General features: G+C 40.4%; 1 protein-coding gene and 1 long non-coding RNA gene across 2 annotated transcripts in view; one reads left to right on the forward strand and one right to left on the reverse strand.

The window, feature by feature from the left end:
• Positions 1 to 782: 782 nt before the first annotated feature.
• The window catches only part of EIF5B (eukaryotic translation initiation factor 5B), a 35,374-nt gene continuing 14,846 nt past the window's right edge, over positions 783 to 21,310 (reverse strand). The window contains exons 7-24 of the mRNA XM_064408093.1: positions 19,663 to 19,758; positions 18,663 to 18,749; positions 17,173 to 17,256; positions 14,701 to 14,996; positions 13,987 to 14,094; positions 13,732 to 13,842; positions 12,808 to 12,875; positions 11,536 to 11,677; positions 9,846 to 9,977; positions 9,041 to 9,223; positions 8,755 to 8,916; positions 7,019 to 7,150; positions 5,581 to 5,712; positions 5,407 to 5,483; positions 5,136 to 5,300; positions 4,027 to 4,165; positions 3,362 to 3,523; positions 783 to 2,535 (exon numbers count right to left, since the gene is read on the reverse strand). Of these exons, the coding sequence (XP_064264163.1) occupies positions 2,428 to 2,535; positions 3,362 to 3,523; positions 4,027 to 4,165; positions 5,136 to 5,300; positions 5,407 to 5,483; positions 5,581 to 5,712; positions 7,019 to 7,150; positions 8,755 to 8,916; positions 9,041 to 9,223; positions 9,846 to 9,977; positions 11,536 to 11,677; positions 12,808 to 12,875; positions 13,732 to 13,842; positions 13,987 to 14,094; positions 14,701 to 14,996; positions 17,173 to 17,256; positions 18,663 to 18,749; positions 19,663 to 19,758 (2,384 nt within the window). The 3' untranslated portion in view covers positions 783 to 2,427. The remainder of the gene's footprint in view (positions 2,536 to 3,361; positions 3,524 to 4,026; positions 4,166 to 5,135; positions 5,301 to 5,406; positions 5,484 to 5,580; positions 5,713 to 7,018; positions 7,151 to 8,754; positions 8,917 to 9,040; positions 9,224 to 9,845; positions 9,978 to 11,535; positions 11,678 to 12,807; positions 12,876 to 13,731; positions 13,843 to 13,986; positions 14,095 to 14,700; positions 14,997 to 17,172; positions 17,257 to 18,662; positions 18,750 to 19,662; positions 19,759 to 21,310) is intronic.
• Positions 7,922 to 14,924, forward strand: LOC135293667 (uncharacterized). Its single transcript, XR_010355795.1, has 2 exons — positions 7,922 to 8,354; positions 12,557 to 14,924. It is a non-coding gene; the product is annotated as an uncharacterized LOC135293667 (long non-coding RNA).

Genomic DNA, 21,310 nt, shown 5'->3' on the forward strand with positions numbered 1-21,310 from the left:
CTCAGCACGTTTCTGATGGCATAGGGGGGCTGAGAGGCTGGGGGTGCTGCTTCCAGGGACCCAGCCGGTGCTGGGAACCCCCTGGAGCTCAGCACAGAGGTGCCAGGTTCTGCTCCCAGGGAGGGAGGGGCCAGCTCTGCAGTAAGGCCAGGGCAGGAGGAAGATCCCCAGGAGTCAAGGCAGGAGCTTGTTCCCTCTGCTCAGCCCTGGTGAGGGGCAGCTGCACTGCTGGGCCCATCCCTAAGAGAGAGGCACACTCGTTGTTTGGGGCAACTCCCAAACACAGGCCCAGTGGTGCCGAGGGGAGTGAGCACCAGGGCTGAGACAGCCAGAGCGTGAGCAGGCTGGGGGAGTCTGAGCCGTGTGGATAAACACCTGACAGTGCTCATTTCCTTCCCTCTAGTGATCCAACATGTCTAGAGGGATGGACATTGTCTGAACCAAGACCTCTTGGGGTGTAGGTTGGGTCTTTTGGAGCCCCTTCAGTTCCTGCCTTTTTCTCTTCGCCTTGGTTTAGATAAACCAGCACCTCAGCTGCTCACAGCCAGGCAGGCATTGCTGAAACTCAAGCAGGTGTTTTACCAGGGAGGTTTCAGGTACAGCCCTGCTTTTGGAACTAACAACAGACAGATGAACAATTGGCATCTTCAAAAGGACTCAGCATTAATTAACTGTAAGGCTGTTTTAAGTTCCACAGCAGTGTATCTGTTTCCTGGGGTTTTTACCTATGGGAAAAACACCCTTAGAGATTTGAGAGAACAAAAAATACGTTGACCACACTCTTTGACATCTGTGTTCTTAAGAACTTTTTATTAGTGTAATTTTCATGATTGCATAGTTTGCAAAAGAAAATTTTAACAATTAAATGCAGTCTCCTCCCTCTGATCATTGTGTTCACCCACTGATGGGAAGTTGCACCACACACCAACCATAGTGAAAAGGTCCTTTCCAATGGCAAGTTTAAAGTCTAACAAAAAAAAATCCAGCAAGTTAAATTCCATTTGCAAAGGAGGTGAGTTACTAAATGTTCCTTTGTAATTGAGTCCACATAGTCTCAATCCTAACATTCAGATTTTTCCAACAAAAAAAAGTAATTCAAGTGACAGAAGAAATCTGATCAAACTGTGTGTTGAATGTTAAACTCTTGTAAGGATCTCAAATGCTAAAAATCTCAGCTGCATAAACAATCCTTGATTTTGTTTCAGCTTGTGCTTTTGAAGAATGTTTGTCTTGCTCCCAGCAGCATGAGCTGTGAGTTTACAGCCTCAGAAAGAATACATCAAGCTGTCATCCCAGGCAGGGAGGCAGAAGGTAAGGGGGGGAAGGAAAATGCTGGGATTACAGACTGACTCCTGGTCATCACAAACATCCACGCTGGAGCTGGTTCAGTCCCTCGCTGTCAGGTCACTCCACAGCTGTGATGCAGCATCCAAAGTCACAGCTCCCAGCCGGCAGCTGTTGGCAGGTGCTCCCAGCCCTGAGCAGCAGCTGGAGAAGAGATCCTCACCTCCTCCGGGAGCTGTGCCTGCTGAACACCCGGCCTGCCCCTCCCGTGCCTCGGGAACGCTGGCGTCACCACCCTGAGCACACAGGAAGTGCATTCTGAGGAGGAAACGCCTTTTCTGGAACAGCCTCCACCCTTCTGCCAAGCAGAGGGAGGCAAGAGGCCCCTGCCTGGCCTTTCCACATTTGCCACAGCCCATGAAGTGAAATTGTGATTACTGAAGCAACTGTAAAACAAATGGGCTGCTATGTCCATCTCCTTTATTTGTGGCTCTGCATTATAATGATTACAGGTTGACTTCCATGAACTGTACAAGCAGTAAAAGGTGGGCAGCTATGCTTTTACAACATTGTTTCACACAAAGCAAATACAGAGATACCCAATTGCCTAATTTTCTATTTAAAAAAACTCTATAGGCACAAAGCAGAAGAATGTTGGAAAAGAAAGTCAAGGAAAGAGGTATGCATAAATAAAGAAGTATTTCTTACATCAAAAATGTCCCGAGAATCACAAAGTCTGCAGAAGCTTGGTTAATCAAATACTGCAGTACTGCTCTCATCAGTATAAAAGTGAAAGAGCTTTAGTTCTGTAATAAAAATTCAATTTATTTTATTTTGGAGAGAAGGAGGGAAAAAGGGTGGAAAGAAGGTGTAAGAGAAGGAAGGGCAAACTTTAAAACAGCAGCCAGTATTAGGAAGGGTAGTAGGAGAGGTGAACAGGCACATTGGAACCATGGGAACATGTAAATTGAGCACTGTCAAACCAGTGTAAATTTCTTGGTTTCTCATGGAAAACATTTTATCCACATATTTTCCTCCCAAACATATATCCAACACTGTCTTCAATATAGGACTTTGTTGGTAACTTTTTTAGTAACAGGAAGAGTGCGTTTATTCCTGCCTCCCCATTGCTGTAAAAGTTATCTAGATGATTTCAAACACTTTCTTCAGTTCTACTATAAGCTGCCAGTCAGACTTCTGCATCTCATCCCTGAACCAGTCCTTCAGAGCATCGATGGACTGACGGCTGATCTGCAACACACGACACAAACCATCAGAAACACACAGGAAATAGCAGCAGATTTCAGCACACTGGAAAATTATTCTGAAGAAAGGGCAGTCTGCACACCAGCTAAACTCATTCTAAGCCCCCAGTTGCTGCTGATCAGCTGAATGACCCATCCTGGTTTTTCCCTTCATTTCTCCTCACACCATGTCCCCTATCTGGTCTAGAGGGGCTGCAGCTGGACAGACCATCCCACTCCTTATGCAAAAGGCAAGGACTGGAGAGGTCTCCTGCTGCCACCAGGGCCTACAGGACCAGCAGCCCAGCCTGTCCCTATCCCAGGCCCTACTCGCCCTTCACTTGTGGGCACACGCCCCTGGCACGTGTGTGGCAGGAGTGTCCTATGGCATGGTGAATAGAGCAGTTGGGGAGGTGGAGAGCTGGGGCTTTACTTCCAACAGCAAAAGATGGAGCAAAGGATCACGTCCTCATTCAAACCCAGTGTCCCACAGCCAGAGCAACTGAAGGATTGCTATTCATTGTGCAATTTCAAGCACAGGCTGTGGTGCCCTGGGGGACTGCTGAGCTCTGTGTACAAGCACTTGGCAAATTGTGAGGGTGGCATTTTGCCCTCTCGGGTGCTCTGAGCTGCAAGGTCTTTGCAGCCACAGCACCTCCTTCCTTTAGGCCTCAGCAGGGGCACCACTACATCCTCAAACCATGGCTCCAGAGACCTGGGCTCCCTGTGACAGAAGGCTCCTCCCCCGGTTTTGAGGCTTCATGCTACGTTTCCACTTCAAGCAAGCTGCCAGTCTGTCCTAAGCCCTCTCCACAAATGCAGACTGCTCTTACCTTGCTGACGAGGATATCTGTTGCTTCAAAATGTCGTCCATACATTTTAGGTGATTCCCCAGGAATAGGTTCTATTTTAACACAAACTTCTTGGCCTTTCTTTGCAACATCCACTGGTTTGTGGTTTATTTCAATACTTGTAACTATTCCAATTTCAACAAACTGTAATGCAATGAAGCAGCTGTAACACATCCACCAAACCTCTGTGCATGCAGCCTTCTCTAAACTCCTGTTTGTAGGCACAGACTTGCTGCAGGAAGAGCGGCACTGGCAGAGCTGCTGCCTCAGCACAGGCAGGCAAAATGTACAGCACAGCGAGTGCTGGGACACCAACCTCCCACAGCTCATCTGGGATATCAGCTGTTAGCCCTTGGTTCTCCCCTTTTTACCTTCCAGGTAGGACAATTTTGCCCGTTACTCAATTCCACAGCACAGAACTGGCAGGTGCCCCCCAGCCACACTTCCTGTGCCCTGCTCCAGAGCTCAACTCTTCTGGCAGACAGCAGTGAGATATTTAAGCACCAGAAGACTTGATCTGCAAGTTTGACCCTCACCTCCCACCAGCAATCTGTGCACTGAGGAAAAGCATGCAAGCACTCCATGGTGCATCATCCCAGGAACTACCAGCTGGATCAGACATGCAGTGGGAGGAGACCCTTACTTACATTTTTGCTAGGTACACACATGGGAGTCCCCTGCTTCACCTGGCCAGCTTCCACCACAACACCCATCACTATTGGGTCACGAGAGTTGAAAATGAACTGAGGGAGTATTTTCAACTTGCATGGAAACACTGCTATATGCCTGGAAGATGACAAGAAAAGGCACTTAGAAAGATACACTGAACAGTGGATGTAACATTAACAGTTCTGCCTTCTCCCACACTTCGTGGGCATTCATTCTAGGAGTGTTACTTGGAGGAAAGCAGGGAAAAACCTCTTTTCCAATCTTGCCACTTCTAGTCCATACCTGTTCTTCAAGAACTACAGGGAGTAATAATCATTCATGCCTGGCATGGATTTTAATTTGACAGGCTTGAGAGCTCAACTTTGACCAAGACCAAAGGAGTAGTAATTTTACAGTGTAATTACAGCCTCACAAGAACACAAAATAGAAATATTGCTGCCTCCAGAATTTCAAGGGGTTTTTTTATCAAGTGAACAAATACATTTAAAAGCTGAGCTAAACAAACTCAAGCAGGGGTCAATATGAAACTAAATACATTTTCATTTATTTTCACTGTCCTTATTTTACTGAAGGCCACCCAATGACATGATTCCAAAAATTAATTTTGGGTCCCTATAAATCCTTGAATGATTACATATTCCTGTTACTGCAGTTGGAATTAAGCCCTCTACACTGGGATCACATGAATATGAAACAATAGAATCCAAATCCTTTTAGTTTTGTTTTTTTAACTCTGCAAGACTAACCCATCTGCCACAATCTAAGAAGAGAAGCCAAGTATAGAAAGCAAACTATAATAAAAACACTCCATATTACACAACTGTTCCAGCTGAATCCTGCATCTACTGCACAGCTTTCACAGCTCTCACCCTACTAGGCCTAATCCAGATCCAAACAATTAGACTGGAGCCCTGAATTCTTGAAAACTATCAATTTATTGTCCTACCATCTTCCTCCTCTCCTCCCATTCCATCAGAACCATAAGCTAAGTAATAAGGAAACACGTAGTTAAATACAGCTTCGTTTACACTAAAATCAGAGAGACACTTATTTGGGAAACACCCAGAATACAACTGCTCATACTTACTTGAATTCCTCTTGTTTCTGTTTTTTGTAATCTTGTCTGTATTTTGTGAAGGCATCGAACAAGTGATAAATGATTTCAGCACTGAAGATGCGCACCCCGAGGCTGTCGGCCATCTCCTGCGCGTCCCGTTCGATCCTCACGTCGAAGGCCAGGATGACGGCGTACCTGGGAAGAGCGAGCCCAGCGGGTCAGCAGCTCAGCAGCACCAGCGCGGGCCGGGCCCGCCGCAGCACCGCCGCACGCCCAGCGGCGCAGCCAGCAAGGTACTCACTGTGGGTCATGCTCCAACATAACCGAGGCCTTCATAACATCTTTTTTATGGACAGGACCTATATTAATTCCTGAATACTGTCGAAGAAAGACACAAAAATCAAGTCACTAATCTCTGAGGGAAAAGGAAACATTTACTGACTAAACACGGAATCAATGGCACAGTAGTACTTACTGGCACTTCTGATGTTTTAAGAAATTCAAGTAATGCCTCTAAAGAGCCTAAAGTAGAAGCCTGGACATAAACACCTTTCTCTTCTAATTTGATTGCATTCAGTGTTTGCTTCAGTTCATGTATTAGTTCATCCTTTAGGAAAAAAAAAAACAAAAGAGAAAAAAACAAGTTTTAGTTCTCTTGCTATTTGTGCCTCAGGGTACAAAATCTTCCTGTTCATGAGCTGCTGAAAACAGGCAACAGCCATGGTGATAGGTCCCAAGAGAGAGAGCTGCAGTGTAAATCATACACAGCCTGTGAGATACTGACTTTTATGGCATTAGAAAAGCCTGAGCTGAACTAGACCTGAGGATCTTGTGGGAAGATGATGAAATAAAACTGAGCAGATGCCCACCTTCAGAGCTGGTAACATTTCTCTGCAGACTACACATCACTTTCCCCAGCAGTTCAAGTTTCTGCTGGCAAGGCTGAGCAAACTGAGCAAACACATTGTGTGGCCATGGCCTCAGCTGCCTGGGGATCAATGACAAAAGCTGATAACTAAAACATGAGCTGGAAAGGATCCTGAACACTCTTTAGGCCTGGGTACCAAACAGGATGCAAGAGCAGCAAAGCCAATTTGTTGCTTTTAGAGAAGTGAAAAAAACACATTTTTTTAGAGCCTATGCCTTCTAATCTCAAACACTTAAGTCTCTTCCTCTGGCAGATGAATGGGTTTTGCCACTGACTTGTAGCCATTGTGTATCTACTACCAGTAGTACACTTGAAGTAAATACTCATACGGACCCAGCAACAAGGTCTGTGTTTGGACATCCCAAAAGTTTAACCTCCCTTCAAAGGCACAAACAAGTAGACAGAAGACTTCTTTTAGTCTATGACTAAATAGAATGTGTAATGTGTTTAGCAATGTGTAAAGTGGAACATGTAACTTAAACTAACTTCCTGCCTTTGAAGAAGGCAAATGGAGCAGTTTTGTGTTCAGGATAGCTACATCCTTTCCTCTACCATTTTTAACATGTAAGTCACAAAAGAAATTTATTGCAAAAGTCTTAAATTAACTTTGCAAATAGGAGAGTTGGCAGAACTCCGCTAGTAGATATGTACCTAATATAATTTGATTAGAATATATCCATAAATTACTACAAATACCAAATTAGTAATTAACAGAGTCAAACGATGATATATTTGTTTTCAAACCTTATTCTAGCAGCAGAGACACCCCAGCAAAATATCAGGGAAAAAACTAATGGTCAAGATACTAAAAACATCACATCACCAAAGTTTCACATGGGCACAAGGCTAAAACATGTTACTGGAACACTTTTTAGAAGAACCAAAATCCCAGTTATTTGCAAACTGAGCTCTCAACATTTGAGTTTCATCCTCAGAGAGCTAAAGTCACCCTCAGTGTGTTTTACTTCAGCATCAGCCACCTCACCTTCAGGACTGGGACTTCATCCTCTTTATGAGCTACAAGCAATGGCAAACCAGCCAATGTTTTTTCCAAATCTTTCCCAAGAATCTTCACACCTTGAGCAGCAACAACCTCTTTGTGCTTTTCGTACTGGTTCTGAAAAAGAGAACATGCACACTAGCAAAGAGTTCTGTGCTGAGCAGCTGAAGAACACAGCGGGGAGCAGTGAAGTGCAGCAGCTCCCAAGTTTCATCATGATTGTCTTTGCTTTGCACTTGCACCTTCCAGTCCTCCTGCTCCTCTCCCTTCAGATACCCCCTGCACCCCCGCCAAGGTGGGCAGGGCACAAGGCAATCTTCCAAAAGCAAAGAAGGGAGCCAAAAGGAATATATAGTAGAAAAAAGCAACCAACAATAGGCATCTACTCACTAATAAAACCCACAAATTCAGCCCCACAGGCAAGTGATGGGAAGATGCCAACAGCTTAACAAAAACACTAAAGCTTAGCTGACACACAGCCCAAGCCTCTCTGCAGGACGGGCTGCCTCACTCTCCCACTGGAGGCCATCCAGCCTTCTCATTTACTTAATTCCATGTACAATTTTCCAGGTTCTCTCCCCATCCAGGGAAACCCTCAGAAGATGTCACATTCAGGGCTTGGCTCTAAGACATAACAAAACCAGTTATTTCTGAAGATCTTTAAATTTATGTTGGAAGGATTTTCTGGTTCGTTTCCCAATTTCTTTTATTTAGATGTCCCATCCTTTTCTTAGAACTGCAAAGCAGCTTCCTTCCTCAATAAGCACTATGTTCCTGCAAACCTCTATCCTTTAGCCCTCCACACCAAGAATCTGGGTCTTATTTCAAGGATGACAATTCCACATGAAGAATCTGAATTAAAATGCACCCTCACTGTCTGTGTCAAAAAAGCCCAACAGCTACCCTAGGTTTACTTCCCCAGCTCAAGGTTCCCAAACCTGAAAGGCCTATCCTATTACATTCACCTAGGTTATCTACATGGTTTTCTTTGCCTTAAAACAAGTCTGTGCAGACATTTCTTCCCTCCCTTTTAAACAGGAAACATCAAAGCAGTTATTTTCATCATCTTTGAACTGCATGCATTAATCTTAATATATGTATTAATTTATTTACAGCCTTTTGATTCTGCGTCTCCTCCTCATTTCAAGGAAAGCCATGAAGGAAGGATTTCAAATTCAGGGCCTCTCCTCAGGCTAATAAGACTAGGGCAGCAGAACCTACCACCCTTGAAAATGCCAAGAGGCTGCAGATTCTGCAGAAGTCCTGGTCACTGTCACTCACCAACCAGCTCTAGAAACTCATGTGTTCATTTTTCTCAAATGTAAGTGTGTATGTTTTTTATTACTAAAAAACCACTTCTACAAATATCATAACTTTAACTCAGAAGTTACTGTACCAGTACACTCCAGTTTCCATTTGCGATGGGTATCTCCCTCTTACATGTAATCACATACTTGAATCCCTTATTAAAGCATACACACCCAAATCCTCACTGCAAGGTAATTCCTTGATCATTCTCTTTGCCACTGCTGTGACAACACAGACCCCAACATGAACATACAAGTACATTTTCAAAAAAGACACCAGATCGCCCCTGCATTCCCCTTGAAGCCCCCTTTAGATACCATCAATATAATGACATTCTACTACATTCTCTTTTTATAAAGCCTGATTTATTTTTTCCTGGCTCTAAATGTCAGTAGATTAAGCAGCTGCCATACCTTAACTCGTAGCTCCTTCATAGGAGGAGGCAGCAGCAGACCTCTGATCTGAGTCACGATAGGACCTTCTACCCCAGGAACAATAATGGTGTCTCCTTCTCTCAGACGTCCATTAATCAGAATAACATCTATGGTAGTGCCCATGCCTGGCAGTGCTTTAACCTGAATGAAAGGGGAAAAAAATTCACTTCCTATTTAAGCACTGCAAACACATTTTTTACCAGAAGGAAGGATGCAGGGAAGGGCGAAATTTCGATATGAATTTAAAGAAAGAGTTCTGTATTACCTCCATGACTTGAGCTCTCAGCTCCTGACACTCAGCCAGTCTCTTGGTCAGCATGGTTTGTGTGAGCTCAACAAGAAGAGCTATCAGACTTCCCATGCCATCCCCTGTGTGAGCAGAGGTAGGTACAAGAGAAACAAAAGTGCGGGGATCCTTATTCTCATAAAACAAGGCAGCGTTCAAGCCCTGGAATCAGGATTAACAGTTACACAGGGAAAAGCACATACACACATCAGTATTGACAGTAACATTCAACCCCAGGCAAGTACCACTGCATTTTTAAAAGCCCAATTTAAAAAGCCAACACTGTTACTGACAGTGTGCTATGGAACAGGAAGCCTCAATCCACACTTGGAAGCAGTGTGGGATAATTCTAGAAAGCTAATTACCCCATCTAGCTCCTAGACATCATTGTATGTCACCAACAGAAGACATTCCCAGAACTGAGGTGATTCATACCCTGCCAGCATCCAAGAAAAAGAGACAGAATCTCTCAGGCTGTTCCCAAAGAGAAAATAACAGAAAATTTCAGCTGCTATTCATGACTTCATTGACCATGCACAGAAATTAGCTATTTTTCTCCAACCCAGCAGTAAAGATGGAGCAGTTAAAATTATGCAAAATTTGATTTACAAGAGGTTAACACCAATGTGTAAGATGCAACAATTTCCTTGATATTCCAAGTTATTTTGAGGAAAGGGGAAAAAACAAAACAAGAACCATCCACTAACTCAAAACAAACCACATCACACACCCACCCCTCTTTATTACCACTTTTAAGCAACCTACCACTTTTATTCCAACCCACCTGTTTTGCAAATTCCACTATGATAGCTTTTGCACGTTCTTCGAATTCATCTTTTGTATTCTTTTTCTGCTTCTTTAAGGTGACAGCTACATCTGTATCTGGACTTTTTTTCCAGTCATATAACCTATCAATCTTAAAAATACAACAAACAGTATGTCATCTTATGCAGCTTACTAAAGGGTGTCTTTATGCTTCTGCCACATCATCAGTGAGAAATACTTTATCAACCAACTCAGCCAGCCATCTATCTGCTCCAGTGATCAAATTAAAGTGTTCTTATTTGCTTTGGCTGCTATATTTAGCTCTGTTGATATCAGGCAGTATTACAGGATAGCAATATTACTTTGGATCTTAAAAATTCAAGCTATAGTAATATTTCTAATATGGAAAAGGTTTATGCACATAAGTTACACCAAGGTTAAAATAAAACATTAGAAGACACCTGTTTATAGATTCACATACACACAAAAAACCCAAAACCACAGAGGTGTTTGTGATTTTTCCTGAAAAGAAACTACACTAGTTTTACAAAGAACTTCTAAAATTTGCTGGTAAATATGGACCCTTTCCCATGATGCTACACAGAAAGGACCAGAGTGGGATTGTTCACAAGACACTGCTGTATTTCAGAAACACTTCCCCACGATAGCTGCCAAAACAGACTTAGCCCAAAAATCTACAAAAATCAGACTTAGTCCAAAAATCAAAATTACATCTTAAAAAAAATTATTATAACCTGGTCAAATAATATAAATATACATTATAACAATAATACAAATATATATTATAACCTGGTCAAATATAACTTAAAATGCAAGAACTCTTAACTATTTAATTTCAGGCTCACTGTGGGCCTTTGATGCCAACAATGTCAGTCAGGTCTTAGGGTCTCACCTAGGGGGAACTCTTTACTACTCTGCCATAAGGCCTGGACACCTCTCTCTTGCTGGTTTTGGCAAGGAGATAATGGCCTCCTCAGCTCCAACCACCTTCAATCTTAACGCTCCTTTCATTTTTGAAGTATATTGCAATTTTTACACTGCACATGAATAGCCTTCTGACAGCTCTCCCTCAGCATATCAGATGGCTTCCAAAGCCATTGGACATGAGTAACTTCCATACATATAAAATAATTCATTGAGTCGTCACAAACAGGCAGCATAATTTCTCATGCACAGGATTTCTAAAAACTGGGCAGAAAATAACTGGCTGATTTTCCATCTAATATTGTAAAGCCCAAAACACTTCCCCACCAGTCATCAACATTACTGCTCCATGGCCTAAAGTCAGCTTGTCTTCAAGTCAAACTGAGCAGCGTCAGTGGCTAAAGTATGACTCATCAACATGAAGCTTGTGTTGGAATTTTATCAGAAAGTGCACAGAAATCCATGTAAGTAGGCACAAGGAAAAAAACACCATAACAGAAGTACAACTTCCAGAAGTGTGAATATAGAGAAGTTACATAAGGCAACAAAATTCACCAGTCAGGACTCCAAGAACTGATTGCTCTGCAAAGCTCCTGTAGAGCCATTGTGGTATCAAGGACACAGAAAAATGCAACACACAGGACCCAAGAACCACCCCTTCAGATTTTACACAAAACAATTCCAGTTCAAGGAAGAAAACAGACAATTGCCAAATGCAATATTAGAGTGGAGAAATATACTATTAGAATAAAAATCTAGCCTACCTTATTGAGAGCTACTATAAAGGGGCATTTCTTTGATTTCAACAGATTTATTGATTCAATTGTCTGTGGTTCCAAACCATGCATGATGTCAACTACAAGTATAGCAATATCACAAAGTGAGCTTCCTCTATTTCTTAGATTGCTGTGACATTAGAAGACAGAAAAAAAAAATCAGTCATTTAGCAACAGAACCTTTATAAAAACACCAAGTACAATGTCAAACTTACACTGACAAACAAAAAGCTAAAGCTCATCAATTATTTCCCTCAAAAATATAAACCATTCAAATGACACTTTGTAATTTTCATTTTAAAAAATACATTAAAGAATGTATTAAGCAAAACTAAGAAATTATTATTATCCTGAAAGTTATCACATTATTTTATATTTTTACAATGCAAGATATGTTCTGAGGAAGTTAAAGTGAAATGCAGGAGTGTAAAACCTGAACAAGACTTTTTTTATATACTGCATAAACACTAAAACTATCATGATTTTATACAATACAAGGTAAAGAGACTATCACATCATTGTTGGCAAACAAAACCTGGCTAGAAGATGGAGAGCTGTAAGAGGTACCATACCAAGGTACTGATCTGAACATTACCAAGTGCTCCACAACACAGCATTTCAATGCTTACAAAGGTTTTTACTGAAAAATGTCACATCCAAGTCTTAATCCTTCTGTTTTAAGATTTCATCCAAGATCTCACCTCAGTGAGTTTAGTTATGCTTGTCATGTTTTACTCTTAAGAGCAGATTTAGTGGCTTGCCTGTAAGCCACTGGTGCTCCTAGAATGCATTTGATCTCTGCTAAGACTCAGATGATTTGTGTAATTAGTAACTTCCAGTCTTACAAACTCAGTTACCTTAACTGGGACACTATGAATGAGAGACTAGGGAAAAAGTTTTAATTTTTCGAGTACTTAGGTCACCTGAAATCCTCACCTTTTTTCCTCCAGCTAGCTTCCTGCTTCCATCTTTCCTCTTACACTAACTATTTATTTACATGCTTTTTCAGATATTCATGGCTCAATTGGCACGAAGACAGAAAAATAATCAGCTATAAAAGGCCAGCAATTAACCAGATATAAAAAGCACCTGCAAATGAAGCAAATCCACTTAATTCCTCTACTTTAAGTTGGTTTTGTCGGACTTTTTTTTGAAGTGAGAACTAAAACAATGAATTAAGCAAAGACCACATTGCTAAGAATATCTCCAGATGCTTTTGCCATCAGTTCTGAGAAGTACAACATTGTGAGAAAACGTTACCTGAAAGACTCATGTCCTGGAGTGTCGATTATCAGCATGCCTGGAATTTTTATGTTCTCTCTGTCAAACTAACATTTCAAAATATTAGCCATCTTGTAGAGATTACACAAGAAGAAAAAAGAACAAAATAAGAGCTGGCAACATTACTGACAGTCTGCACTTCAAAAATCCAGATACATGTTTTAAGGTCAGCACCCCCTATCAACCAAATCAATCTACAATCACTTCAACATTAAAATAAATCATGCAGCACATTCCTCCAGGTGCTAACTGACCGCAAGATAAACTAAAATCTGTAAGACAAGGCAGCCCACAGAAGAAAAACCATTTCAGGGCAGTGAGATGTACCATCCTTGTCTTTATGATTTTCTCCTCTCCCCTAAGTTTACAGGTTTACAAAGTTGAGTTAAATCTTGGAAAAAGCCATTACTACACCAAGGCTTTTCAGCCAGCTGCTTCCACAAGCAAAATAGTATACAGTTTCCAAAAGAAATGATACAGAACAGTTACCATTTCTGTAACGTGATAAAATTCATCACCCAGAAACTGGCCAAATTTCAGCACACACAGCAAAGGGTAAGCTTTTAACACAAATATACTCAAGAGGTTTCGAGAGTCTCAATTTACAATCAAAACTCTGACAAGTAAGCAGTCTGTGTACATATGTGCACTGTCCAGAACAGAGCAAACAGTATTTGCATATTTTTCTGAAAAAACAGCAATGCATTAACTGAAGTCAAATGCATGAAAAATGAGACAACCTCCCCTTTCCTGGGGGAATGATAGGAATTAAAAAACAATTGACCACAACACTGGAGGGGGAGGGGTGAAGCACATCTGTTCCTGTCAGGAACTCTCACAAGGCCTTCATTACTCTACAGTCCACATTTTTTAAGATGCAGTCACTGAAGTACTGTAACTTACATTTTTCACCATCTTGGTTTGTTCATTAATAGCTTCAAGAGGAACATTAGTTGCACCAATCTGCTGAGTGATACCACCAGCTTCACTGTCCTGCACATGAGTGTGGCGGAGCTAAAGGCAAAAAAACCAGAAATAATTACACAGAAGAAACTAAAATTATGTCTGAGCACACTCTAATTCTTTTTGTCTTCAACCAAGAAAATAAATGCTTAAAAACATGAGGCACAGGCAGTGCTTTCACACTCCAAACCTTACCTTATCTAAAATTTTGGTCTTGCCTGTGTCTACATGCCCCAGGACACAGATAACTGGTGCTCTGAGCTTTTCAGTGTTCATGTTTTTGCTGTTTTCAGCTCGTCGTTTCTATGTAAAAGACATGTAAAAATTGGTGAGTATAAACCAAAAAGCACAGCTCACCTCTTGACTTGATGACATACATACAAACAGAGTTAGCTGTGGGACTTATATTTTCAAGGCAATTTAAAGTCTGTCATCCCTCTTTAGGTAAATCAAAAATTTTTGATTAACATCTAACATTTTTGTTTAGTTGGATCTTCTAATAGTGTAGTAGGCTAAGTTGTTATATCCACTTACAGTAGCTTTGCTGAAGGTGCATTCTGAACAAGCACCTTGGGTGAGGAAATCAAGAACGTTAGCAGCCATGAAAGCACTGAACAGTTTAGACACATCTTTTAGAACCTGAAAATATCTATCTGTAAAACTCTTTTCCAGAAGGGATATAGAGGTGGAGGGGAACAACACTGAAGTTGCCATCTTTATAGTCAAGTTACCTAAAAACAAATACTTTATCTTCACACAAAACCAAGGGGATTTTTTCTTAATTAATACAATTTCTGAACCTGCTTAAATATTAGCCCTGACACAACCACCATTTTGACAAATATGACAAAATTAACTGCAAATTAATCTGTTGTTATACACCACAAGAATCCAAGTGTATGTCAATACCTCAATTCTCCGTTTAGCTTTGTCATAAGCACGCTCCTCCTTGGTGCGGTCATCGTCAGAGTCATACTCAGAATCAGAGCTGATTTCCTTGCTAGGCTTTTTTTCCATAGATTGTTTTCCAATAGCTTGGGAGTCTGGCTCTCTCTCATCTGAAGTCTTTTCATCCTCATCTTCACTGCCTTCACTATCTTCAGATTCTTCACTCTCTTCTTCCTCTTCCTCCTCTTCCTCCTCCTCCTCCTCTTCATCATCCACTTCATTTTGTTCTTTGACTTCAATATGGACAGGTTTGCTCTCTAAAAAACAAAAAAGAGTAAAGTAAAAATTTTCTATTAAAGTTCACACTTCTGGGGGAGATGGCAACAAAAAGCAAAAGAGACTACCAGAGAAGAATGAGGACTGAGAGCAGGTTCTACAATAAGTGCTTGTCAAGATCATTTTTCAACTTCCAATGTAAAAAAAGAGGGGGGAAAAGTGTTTCATGTTCAGAGTTGTTGGCTTGTGTTCCAAATCCAGAAAGAAAGCAAGTTTAGGGTGGAGTGAAGAATGATATTATCAGCAAATTTATGTTTAACATTATTTGCAAACATTCAGACATTCTTTAAAGTCATGTGCAGTTCATAAAGGAATAATTCACCAACACCTTTTTAATAAAGCCAAAATACTCCAAATCACTGCTATATGGATTGTGTACACAACTGATCAAGAAGGCACATTTAAGCAGACATAATAATCCGAACACTCTTTTACACCCATTAAAAAGAAAAATTCATCTTCACATGTTCTTAGATGGTTCAGAGAAGATTAGCATTTTTCATAGGAATTCTTCAATAAACAAACAAAAAGAATTATCAAGAAGTATTTTTCTTTCTTTGAAAGCTTCCCACTTATAATCACCTGTAAAATTATAAAAGGCAAGTGATGATGACTTTAAAACCATGGATTCTTCTCCTTACAACACTGCTGGCAGGCTAATTGCCCTTAGAGATTAGTAATGTTTCCTTGCTACACTCACAGTCCAACAGCTTAGCAATACACTATATCTAATTCCAAGGAAGGCTCTTTTTCTGTATCCCATTGGCACAGCCTTCAAATCCGAACAGTAAGAAGTGCTATGTCCTCTCCTGGACAGTGGTGCCAGATTAAAACAAACACTCAAGAAGGCGAGCAGCCCTTAGAACTCAAAAGCACCAGAGGAACACGCCTGTGCTGGAATTAAATCCATTCTGGTGGATGCATCTGAATGCCAAGTATTACACTCAAAAGTACAGGTGTCAGAAGTGTATTTGATGAATAAATAGTCTTTAAGCATAAGAAACAAGACATTAAGGAAGCCCAAGTCCAGTAATCAACTCCTGTTCAGGACGGCTCACAGAAATACACTTTATTCCACCACTGGAAGAAAGTATCTGAGAAGTTACAAGGGGACGTGAGTATCCCTGCACTGTAGCACAGCCCTAAGTTTCCCATAAACATTGCTGTTGAATACAAACAGAATATGGCCTTGGCATACACGCACAGGAATATTTATGTTCTGGCAATTCTTTGCTTTCTTCTAAATCTGCCTCTCAAAGAAGTATATCATAGAATCACAGAATGGTTTGGGCTGAATGGGACCTCAAAGACCATCTAGTTACAGCCTCCCTGCCAAGGACAGGGACACCTTCCACTAGAGCAGATTGCTCAAAGCCCCATCCAACCGTGCCTTGAACACTTCCAGGGATAGGGATCCACAGCTTCTCTGGGCAACCTCTTCCAGTGTCTCACCACTCTCACAGTAAAGAAGCTCTTCCTACTATCTCAACTAAGCATACTCTCAGTTTGAATCAATTTCTCCTTGTCCTGTCACTACATGGTCTTGTAAATAGTCTCTCTCCATCTTTCCTGTAGGCTCCCTTCAGGTACTGGAAGTCTGCAATTAGGTCACCCCAAAGCCTTCTCTATTCCAGGTGAGCAATGCCAATTCTTTCAGCCTCTCCTTGTAGAGCAGAGCTTACTATAACACATGCACACTTAACCTTCACACCATTTCATTCCCCCACTTCTTTGAAAACTTCTCACAGGGGTACTGTGCTAGATGCTGCCAGATTCACGTAATAAAAATACTACAGCTTTGAAATGATTACTAGAGAAATACAATACCAAGTAAAAGGTTTCCCTAAACTCACAGAGATGCACATATTAGGATTTTTACTCCCATAACAAAGGACAAAAAAAATACAACCTATTTTAGATGGTACCTCCACATAAGAGTATTTCCAAAGGGCTGTCTTAAACAGTATTTGCATGGCTTCTGAAAGCTCTGCTTTTAAGAAGAGATTCTTGTATGTATTTATCATCATACTTACCTCCCAATTTATCTGACAGAGCAGAGGAAAAACCTAAGCAAAATATTGTTTTCTGTAGAAACAGAAAACTTAGCCCAAAGTCTCTTAACCAGAAAAAGCATACACTTAGTATTTACATGCCCACCTTTCTCTCCATCTTCATCACTAACCATAGCTTCCCAGTCATCCAGACCTGCATCTTCTGTTTCATCTTCTTCCTCCTTTTCTTCTGAAACCAAGAAACCCAACACTGAAGTTAAAAAAGTCAGTCCAGCAACATATAACATTTTTAGATGCCCCTCTTTTTGACATACTGACAGCTGCAACTTGCAAGTTTGCTGTTACCATAATTCTATTGAAGTATCTCCATGTTCCATAAAAAGAAGATGCTGCATACTTTAAAAATAATCTCCGATTCTCACCACAAAAATCATGTAGTGCTAGCATCTTTGCCTAGAGAAACTTTTGTGGAAGACACAGAAAATCTACTCATCTAGTTCCTGTCTGCATATCATGCATAATGCCTGCCACACAAACCTGTACCACAATCATGATCCTTGCACAGAGCTGTGCAATTAACAGTCACCATGTGTAACAAAGTGGCAGAGAAACAAGAACAAGTTACAGTAGAATTTTAACTAGTGAGAATATAAAAATTGTCTGTAAAAAGGACACCAGGTGCCTTAACATAAATATACCATATATTCCAGAAGCATTAAACCTATTAATTCAGCAGGAATTCAGTTAGATTTATGAAAAGACTGCAGCTCTTAGTAAGAGATGAATGGAAAAATGCAAACATACAACCCTCTCCAAAAGAGGCATTACACAATATATATTTGCTGCAGCACATGTGTCATAAATTTCAGCTCTATGAAAGGAAGACTAAGTTCCACACTGCTAGAATATTAGCTAGGAACTAATGTTCTGCCAGTGAGGCCTTCTCCTAAGGCACTGGAATGGCAATCATGAGATAAGTCAAGCTAGAAATGCAGGACATTCAGCTTTGTTTTCAAAAGCTGCACATTTTGTCAGTGTTTGTCTGACTTAAGAAGAGTAAAAACTGAAACAGTCTCCTTGCAGAGAAAGAAGTCCAGTACAATGTGATTTTGACCAAGCAAGTACTGTATGTAGGCAAAGATGAGGGCAACAATCTGATCAGCAAATGTGCTGATAACTCAGTTTCACAAGCTAACACGTATCCTCTTCATTCAGCACTTGTGAAAGCAAAACATCTGGCATAAAGAATACAAGCACTATGAATATCGCATTATCAATTCTAGAAGCAGCATATTTCCTCCTTACCTCCACCCAACTGTTGACAAAATAGACTTGTAAAAGCAAGTGAAAAGTCAAGGGAGCAAATAAGACACTGAACGTGCTCATTTGAGATAACTGACCAAGCCAGGTGAACACTGGAGTTCACCCAGAATAAGGAACCTTTACACACTCATTTTGAAGCTTCATGCCTTTTTACTCCATAAAATTTCATCATTTCCTCCCTTAAGAAAGGAGAGAGAAAAAAAAAGACAACTACCTCAAGAAAGGATGGCCGTTCAGCCCCATCCAGCAAGGTATCATGCAGCACTGACACACAAGCTTAAACGATTGAAATTTATGAGCATTACCACCAACCTGGATCTACGGCAAGAGGAGCCTCTTCTTTCACTGGTGCTTCCAGTTCTACAGCTTCTTCAGCTGGTGAAGTTACTTCCACACTTTCTGAAATTGCAAGACAGGAAGTTTGTTGCTACATACTTTCAAAGTGCAAATTGACTAACTAAGACATACAGCTCCACCCCAGCTTATTTGCAAAACACTTGGCTTTCTAAGCAGTTGAACACATTTATAAGATAGGTCAGTTATTGACATTAAAAACTTCTCACTTGCTTTAAAAGACAAAAGAAAATGAAGCAATACTAGTGAACTATTCACACCTCCCCTACTGTTCCATTAAAAATGAAAACTACAAAAAAAGAAAAAAAAAATACTGATACAATTCAGATAAGCAACATTTTCAATTCTTTATACACACTCCACAAATGATAAGCAGGCATATAACTAATGTCAAAAAAAAAAAAAAGAAAGAAAGAAAGAAAAAGAAAAAACAGCTAAGTAAGAAATACATCTGAAATTTTTAAACTAAGGGGTGGTCTTGAGAAAAGCCACAGTAATCCCCTGGAGGAAACTAACAAACCACAAAAATAAAAAACTGACGCATTCAACCTACATCTACCATTGCAATGAATTCTAAGGTTTCAAAAATGCAAGCTCTTTGAACTGCTCTGAACAACTTGCACCCAGGAGCTGAAAATTGGTTTTATATACCAGAAAGCAAATAAACAAACTGTCTCCAATTTAAAAGCGCTAAAACTAGGATCAATGTACTTTCATCCTGGGACAAACTCAGACTTAATTATAAGTCACTATTACTTAAACTACTTTGTATTTGATGTACATATGCACACAAAGCATTCAACATCACATTTGTAAAAGGCCTTTAAACCCTGTACATCCCCAACATTTAGAAAATCTAAACCCCAAAATGAAATTAGCTTAAGATTAGCTGATTTATTTTAGAAATGCTTCCAGAAATGTGACTGATCAATTAGGTATCCCTATATGCAAACTACACCTTCTTTATTTTCTGGCTGCTGCTGCTTCTTTCTCTTTTTGTCTTCATATATTGGCCTCTTCTTTGGCACAGAGTCTTTTGATGGCACTTCAACACCTGCAAAACAAACAAAAAAACTGTTGAAAAGAAAAGCCAGGTAATTAATAAACATAAGCTTTGGTTTAAATGAGAATATGTTTTCCAAAATTGGAAGATGGAGGAAGAAAGAGCAGAAAGTAGGTTCAATGCATATTTTATCTGTTTTAAAAGTCTGAATTCAAAAGCTAAAAAACCTAAGAGAAGTATAGTTCCTCAGATGTTCCTGCCTGCTCTCAAAAAGAAGTCAGATAACTGGAGGAAGGTGATGGCAATGAAACAAAATACAAACAAAACAATCGGATTCTACAACTGCAGGCTTGAGGTTATCACAAAACTGCATAAAACACCACGAACACATACATCGTGATTAACAATTTAAGGTCTGCTATGCAAAAAATCACTTAAAACCTGTCTGCCAATGGTCCTAGTTTCAGACAATTTGGAGTAGTTCACAGGCAGACCTCTTCTTAAATGCTTAAGGTTGTTCAGCAGATAACATTTTCCCTCTTCCTCTGTGTGGGAAGGCTTGTGGTTTTTGTTTAATTTTGTTTGTTCTGGATTTTGGGTTTTGGTTTGTTGCCCTTTTAAGTGTTTTTTTTTTAATTCTACAATACTGACGGTTTCAGGTATGAAAAAAAAATGCCAGGTTCAATTCACAACCTTCATCTTTGCCTCACCAGGAAGTGGGTGCTGTAATACATGAAGGGAATCCATCAAAACCAGAAATTTGGTGCAAAGACAAACTAAAAACTGAATTACTCCTGCACATTCAAATTTTTTTAAGTACCAAGAGATTTATGTTGCAGATTTGATAAAAATCCAGTTGTAGGGGCACATAAATAGAAAGATTCTAATAGCTACAGCAACAACCAAGGAGAAACAGCCTTCACTATGCTTAAGAGCTCCAAACATTTTACTAGCTACAAAGATTCCTACATTTATACATCCACCTGCCTGTGAAGTGTCACATAGTCTGCTCGACAAATACACTCAGCTCCCACAAATTACTTTCTTTTTTTAGTCACAAACCAGTCACCAAGAACAATTTAGGCCACTTTACTTACAACATATTGGACAATTTTACTTCATTCCAATGGAGACAGATTATATTTCACAGAAAAGCAGGAAAGCTCTTACGTACTCCTGGCGAATCCCAGAGAAAAACATGTCTCTCCATGGACTTTCCCATTGTTTTTGAAGCAAAACAGTGCACTTGCCTAACTAAGCATGTGAATTAATTCAACAAGACCCAGATCACCTGTCTTACAAGACCTTCAGCACAGCCCATGTGCTTTTCCTGGCCTTTAGACTACAGCACTTCCTTAAGAGCTTTTTCCTAAGTTCCACAAGTAACATCTTTAAACTGCAAGTAGACTGTATTAAAAAGCTGGACATTCAAAGACTAAGATAAAAATACAGGCACTTAAATCTACTTAAATAAAGGGGAAGGGAGGGCACACACTGCCTCCCTTGACAACAGAGCAGCTTTACATGGAATCACTCACTACTTGCTCTCCTAGCTGCAGATAGGGGAAAAAAATAAACACAGAGCCATAACGGATATAAAGTT

Source organism: Passer domesticus, chromosome 2 (assembly GCF_036417665.1).
Source record: "Passer domesticus isolate bPasDom1 chromosome 2, bPasDom1.hap1, whole genome shotgun sequence".
Classification (NCBI taxonomy): domain Eukaryota; kingdom Metazoa; phylum Chordata; class Aves; order Passeriformes; family Passeridae; genus Passer; species Passer domesticus.